This window comes from Cryptotermes secundus, unplaced genomic scaffold (genome assembly GCF_002891405.2).
Source record: "Cryptotermes secundus unplaced genomic scaffold, Csec_1.0 scaffold842, whole genome shotgun sequence".
NCBI lineage: Eukaryota > Metazoa > Arthropoda > Insecta > Blattodea > Kalotermitidae > Cryptotermes > Cryptotermes secundus.
This window is the reverse complement of record NW_019736407.1, coordinates 370,181-377,126: the sequence shown is the minus strand read 5'-3', so window position 1 is coordinate 377,126 and position 6,946 is coordinate 370,181. Positions and strand designations below refer to the sequence as shown.

Genomic DNA, 6,946 nt, shown 5'->3' with positions numbered 1-6,946 from the left:
TTCACTAGATGGGTGTCTGCCGCAAACTTCCAGGCGGGACTAGCATAAGACATTACAAATATAATAAGAGCTTTGCGGAGGGTCAGTTTAACATTAGCGCCCAATCGCTCATTTTTGAATAGGGAATATACTCTAATGAATGTTCTGAAAGCCTTGGCTTCGATCGATTCTATGTGTAATCTCCATGTCACTCTCTTATCGAAGATCGCACCTAGATATTTTGCACTATTTACAAATGGAATATTTCGTCCATTAACTGAACGTCATTGCCAGTAGGAACACATTGCAGCTCATTTGGGAATATCAAGCACTGTGAAGGTCATTTATGATTACGTAACGATCCCTACAACAGCTCAGTTAAGAGAGTGAGATGAAGCAGGCTAAAGACAGAACATTACCAGGACGAACACATCATATCTCGACGCTCTCATTCAAGTTTATGTGCAGTATAGACTCCATAACAGCTCATTTAACAAGTTGATACGACACAGACGCGACGACTGAATGAGTTATCTGCAGTAGTAACACGTTACGTTTCTTATTGGTAAGTACCTGTCTCATGCCTCAAATGGAGCACATGCTAACTCTAACGTAGATCTATCGTTTACTTATTTATTTATCGTGTATTATTTAACAAAGATTTCGGTTGGCAGATATATAGCGTGAAATGGATGAACGTTAGATGAATAATTATTTGAAAGGGGTTGGGATGGACTTGGCCGTGGACGAATGGAGGTACTGTCATCGCATTTGCCTGGAGGGACGGAGGAACCCCGAGATTCTTGTGAATATGATTCAAGAGCGTCACTGCTACTCCCAGCCATTTGGGTCGGTCTGTTGTGGGTGCGCTCAGTCCCACAAAGGAAATGTTACTGTGACATGCTACAACTTCTCTGGGACAGATGGCACGCCATTGGCAGTCAATGACAGAGCTCGCTTCTGTTCATACCGCTACATTAGCTGATCACTTGGTATAGGTCTACACACGGAGACACAATGCAGTCTTCAATACAGCTTCACATGTCACTGGTTTGATCACCATTTAGTCCAAGCTTTCATATAAATTCAGCGAAATGTTTCGGCCACACAGGCCATCGTCAGGTATATGTGATCATTTGCGTACACTCTTATTCTGTAATACAGTATTGCAGCCTGTAGACTCGTTGCTAGGCTGCGACTTCGCCATAAGCGATTGTACAGCGACCGTTGTTAGGTAGCGGCACACATACAACAGAGGAAATGTGTTTTCTGTGCGGTCAGCTAAGCAACAATTGAACAACAAAGAAGGAAACGTTTTATCTCTGAAGTCTGTGCCGAGATACGCAGGACAATTCCAGCAATGAGTTAGGTGTGGGATAGTTGCCAGCCGGTAAGTACGTGAGCACGGAAGCAGAGGACACTGTTGGAATCTGTCATACCAGGCAACGACCGGTGAAGACACAGTAGAATGAGAAGAGATATTGCGTGCTGTAGTGAATTGTAGAGTGTGTGAATTAGCTTCAGCGCTATTGACTTAGACCAGACAGTGGGAAACTGGTATCACTTCTCACGCATATCCATCGCATTGAAAATTTACCAACAATGAAGAAGTTACTAAAGATGTACATTATTTCATTGTTATAAATCTTCCATAGTTGGTTGTGCAAACCGTTATAATGAAGAATGACATTATAGGATACGGAAGAGGGTACTGGAGATGACTTTATGGAACCAAGGGGCAATGTCCCGAAAAAATTTGGGAAGCTCTGATATAGCCCATGAGGTTTATCCGTGCGAAATGTCATTATTTAAATCCATTTGGTACCTTTAATCCGACTGATCATTTTCGTGGTTTTACCCAGTCCCTATATACATGTCTAGATAACACCATAATTAGGCCTCGGTGGTGTCTGTACGAATCCTATCCAGTTCATGGATCATACCATTCCATGTTATAGACACGCGTAGTTCGAGATAATCTGAACGCCGTAAGATAAATGATGAAAGATAAATTTACTAGGGCAAATATTACTTCTTCACTTCTTTTTTGCAGAAATTTCAGTCACACTAAAAGGAGCTGAGGGGAAAAGTGGAGACTGCTTACAAAGCAACAGTCGGTGTAGTACTGCACTGTTTCCCACTGGGCTACATACCTGTTTAAAACAGTTTGAAGTGGAAAGTTCGCGATGTTGGAGTCTCTGTGGGTATGGACTCTGGCCACGGGTCTCATAAGTATAATCGTGTACTTGCTTGGGACATGGACCCATGACCATTTCTCCAAGAAAAATGTACCGCACCTGAAACCTGTACCATTCTTTGGGAACATGGGACCAGTGGCTTTGAGGACTGCATCTTTCCCTGAAATACTTGTTGACTGGTACAACAGGCTTAACGGCCACAAATATGGTGGTGTATATGAATTCTTGAATCCAATTATTTTGTTAAGAGACCCCGAGCTCATAAAGATGATGACCGTGAAAGATTTTGAGCATTTCCTTGACCGCGGAGTTCCTATAAGTGAAGAAGATGAGCCGCTTTTCGGAAAGGGCCTGTTCAGTCTCAAAGGTGAGTTCTTCATTCAGAATATCCTACTGGTTCTGGGGCCCTGCATAACTGTTGTCACGGTAGATGTCTCCCAGAGCAAAACACATTTGAATGTACATCATTAATAGACAGTGATATAAATCATTATATCACTAGAAAATTGATATATTCAGTTTAAAAATAATATTGGAAAAATGATGGTTATGTCGAAGACCCCAACGAAAACAAGGCTTTTGTCCACAGGACTTCCTACTCAAAATATGGTGTACATTCGAAGTTTAGACAAAAAATATTGCTCGTTGTTTGTACTTATATGTTACCTTGAAGGAAGAACATAAATTTCGCGATTTGACGATGCCACGGCATAGAATAATAGGACTGTGGTGTTCTGGGCTGTTGCGCCTGGCAATCTGGAATGATACTACTAACGTTTCAGCGAAAATGAGTACTGAAACAGCAGATTCCTTCGAAACGTTGGTAACTCTCTGAAGGATTAAGCGCATCCTATCCCAGGACCGCCAAATTTCTCGTTGGGTTTATATTATGGCGCTCAGTGTTTCGAACTGTAACATGACCTATGAAGTGGGAAGGATCTTGAAGGAGACGGTCGTGATCTACTAGAGGTAATATGGCAAAATTTGGCTGGGGAACTTAGGGGAACCAGGGAAAACCTCAGTCAGGATTGTGGTTGTCCAGAACGAGACTGGAACGAATGATACACAGATATACCAGCACAATATGTAATCCGGTATATTGGAGTTGTATAAGTAATATAATATTATGAAATCATATATATTTACACTCACATAACAACAGACTCCGTGGCTGTAGTCGGCAAGCGAACTAGCACAGCATGTAAAATTATATATTCACAGCGCGTGAAGCAATACATTGACATAGAATGTAAATCCATGCATAGGCACACCATGTAAACGGAACAGGATAATTCTCAGCATGTAAACCTATATATAAAGGCAGCATGTAAACCGACACATTGACCGTATATGAAGTGTTACATTGGCACAGTATAAAACATATACCTACAAAACACGTAAATTGATGCTTTAACAGAATATGTAGTCCGATACATTAACATAACATAAAAACAGATATGCGTACTAACAAAGAGAAAAAAAGTAGAGCTATGCCTGTAACAGGCCGTGAAGGCCCATATGGTGTTGACGTTGAGGGTCCCACATTATCTAGACAATCGGCTCAAAGATGGCGGTAAGGTTAGCCTTACGCGCCGGCCGCACTTTACTCTCCAGGAAAATTCTTGAATTAATTCCTGGTACTCATTTCTGTTAGAGTGTCATAGTGCGGCCGAAAGGATTAGGTCAATTGAAAAATCAAATGAAATCATCGGGACTTGAACCCGTGACCTTCCGGCTTGTAGCATAATGCCTCAACCAACGACGCTATATAAACCTAAATATTGACACAGCACACTAATCAATGAAATCAACCAATTTCTTATTTCTTAAACCTATAAATCATTTGGAAATATACATAATCTCTTATTGTTATTAAAACTTTACGATATCTCAAATTCAGTATACTAATGTACGCGTTAATGCTTGCTAGATAAATCAAGTTAAGTGTGAGAGTATGCACACTAAATGTCTTTTAAAATTGTAGCTATCAGATATTAAGGAAATAAAGTGGGTATTTTAGACCAGTCACAAGTAGGATATTTAAATCCTTGGAACTTTCTCCATGTGCATGTTCTATGGCCGTACAGTTTTGTTAACCGTGTCTTGCTACGGCCATACGCGTTGCCAGAATTTTATCCTGGGGATCAGACAGGATGAAATTTCAATGCTCTTTAAAAATTGTAGTAGAGTTATGTTTCTCTGCAGGGTTAAATATGGGGCCATGGAGAATATTCAAATTTTTCCATTTTTAATTTGTGTTGTTCATGTTTTGGGGTATTATTTTCTCTTTTCAATTTCTATTTTTCCACAAATATAAAGGATGGACAGATGCCTAGCTTGCCCTCGGTCACGGTTTGCATGGCTACAGATGTACATTTACTTCCTTTGGCAACTGTTGCATTTGGTTAAGCCAGTTCAGTTTTCGGCTGATTAGGCCAGGTTAGGCTGGGTTGGGTTTGCATAGATTGGGTTAGGTTTTCTTACAGAAGTATAGGTAACGCATTGTAAATAGAAATTTGAGAAACAGAACAAAAGTTATTGCTAGATAGGGCAGAATTGAACTGCGCTTGCGTAGTACGGCCTTTTACTGTAATTGAACAGAGGAATTCCATTCCGGTCGATTCATTTCCCCACCAGACGAGTATGAACTGAACAGAGAATGATACAGATGAAGGTGATCGTAAATTATGCGGGATTATCAAATCGTAGAACAATTATAAAAAACCAAAACTAAGTAGTAATTTTTAACTTTATGTTATACGTCCGTAATCGCAGACAGTAATTTTTTTTTCTGGGACGTTATCCAGTCGTACTTTTTATCGTGAACCCTGTGCATACTCGTTTGCATCTGTTTAGTCGCTTGCTTAGCCATATTTAGCACGAGATTACGTAGGAATACTAAACGCCAAAAATGGAGGTCAACTTTTGGTCTTCAGTTTTGTCCAAGGATAAAGCTCGTCATTTGTTTATGGGAAAACTAATTCACGGAATTAGGCTGACATTAATATGATTTGTTTCATTTGTCTATTTACGCTTTCATTCCCTAAAAGGACAACGATGGAAGGACATGCGATCCACCCTGAGTCCTGCTTTCACATCCAGCAAGATGAAGAATATGTTCGTCTTGATAAAGGAATGTGGTAAACAGCTAACTGACTTCCTAGAAAAGTGTATCAAGGACAGAAACATGACAATTGAAGGTTGCAAGATAGAACGAGGTAAGTAATACCGTAACACAAAGCCGTTCATATCAGTCTGATTATGTACATGTAAACATATGGACCCTTGAATTCTGTGTTTCCGCGCTCGAACATCTGCCGAAGTAACGGTTTTGAAGGCGGCGTAAGGTTCAAACAAGTAATGTTCTTGATTACTTTGAAGTAATCTGTTTACTGTGTTTGATTTTATTAATTTATTTGTTTGCTTATTTTTATATTATTTGTTTATTTACTTCTGTTATTTAATAATCTGTGCTACAACACCCGGAAAATAAAAATGGAGGTACGCATGTAAGCTATTCAGGACGACAAGTCTTAAGGAGGGAGACTGTAGCATATAGACCCCTTGCTAAGTTATGACTCTTTAGGCAAGGCCCATTGCTAGGCAAAATACACCTAACACCGTCAGTATGAGAGCTGCATGACACAACAATAGAAGAACTGTAGGAAGCGACGTTTTCTCTGCGGTCCGTTTCGAAGTATTATAAGCAGAATAAGTTTACAGTTTAATCGGTCGTGAGACTCTTGCCAGCCGGTAAGGACGTGAACACGGAAGTTGAGGAGACTACAACGGAAGCTGTTACCAGCCGAAAACCGGTGAAGACACAGCAGACTGAGAAGACTTAGTGCATGCTGTAGTGAACTGCATAGAATGCGAAATACCCATAGCGCTATAGTGTAACTGTTCAACAAATCAAGTTATCATCCAGACCCAGTCTATAGTCACACTCCATAAAATGGTGACATAAATATTTGAGTTTAAATTGTGGGTGGTATTATAACTGCCGTTTCTTAGCTTCTTATTGCTATTGAAAGATGGCTGTTACGTGACACACGTCTCTGTGGGAAGAGGCACGGGTTCCGGCATGGGATCTTGAAACTCTTCAGTGAACAATTGCAAAACTGTGCTTCTTCTTCCTATCATAGATGTTCTGTCTGAAAGTTGAATAGCCAAGTACACGAAATAAATTTTCACACTTTCATGTTATATGTATTTTTTTATTTCCGTGCTGTATCAATATTTACAAAATTACATTCTTATGACAACTTACGAGTGTGGTTGTATGTCAAACCCTCCCCAAACAATACAAAATGTAACAGAAATACAGTGAAGAGTTCTAAACATGAAATGATCAGAATTAAACGTATGGATTTTGCATAATTCGTTCGTTTCGCGTAATCTGTACAGATAAAGTACAAGAAATTGAATTCTAAAACATTTTGAAATTCATTCATCTGTAATCTGTCAAGATGACAAGTCCACAGTCTCTTCCAAAACATTTCCTCCACTTGATGCGATCTAGAGCTTTCTACTTCAAATGAAAATATCCTCTTCTGTCCCCAAGGTCATCCAGCATCTTCTTACATCTTCTTCCTCGTCTTCTGTTCACTTCTATCCGCCCCTCTATCTTTCCTTCAATAACTTCTTTTAGAAGGCATTTACCGCGTAAGATATGACTAATCCAATTAGCCTTCCGTTTTCTTATTTCGTGTAGGATATTCCTCTGCTCACTGACTCTAAATAACACTTCTTCATTTCTCATATAATCG

At 39.8% G+C, this 6,946-nt stretch overlaps 1 protein-coding gene across 1 annotated transcript in view; it reads left to right on the top strand.

Annotated features, from left to right (window-relative positions):
• The first annotated feature begins 360 nt into the window (after window positions 1-360).
• The window catches only part of LOC111869921 (cytochrome P450 9e2-like), a 24,802-nt gene continuing 18,216 nt past the window's right edge, over window positions 361-6,946 (top strand). The window contains exons 1-3 of the mRNA XM_023861810.2: window positions 361-544; window positions 2,033-2,544; window positions 5,228-5,395. Of these exons, the coding sequence (XP_023717578.1) occupies window positions 2,166-2,544; window positions 5,228-5,395 (547 nt within the window). The 5' untranslated portion in view covers window positions 361-544; window positions 2,033-2,165. The remainder of the gene's footprint in view (window positions 545-2,032; window positions 2,545-5,227; window positions 5,396-6,946) is intronic.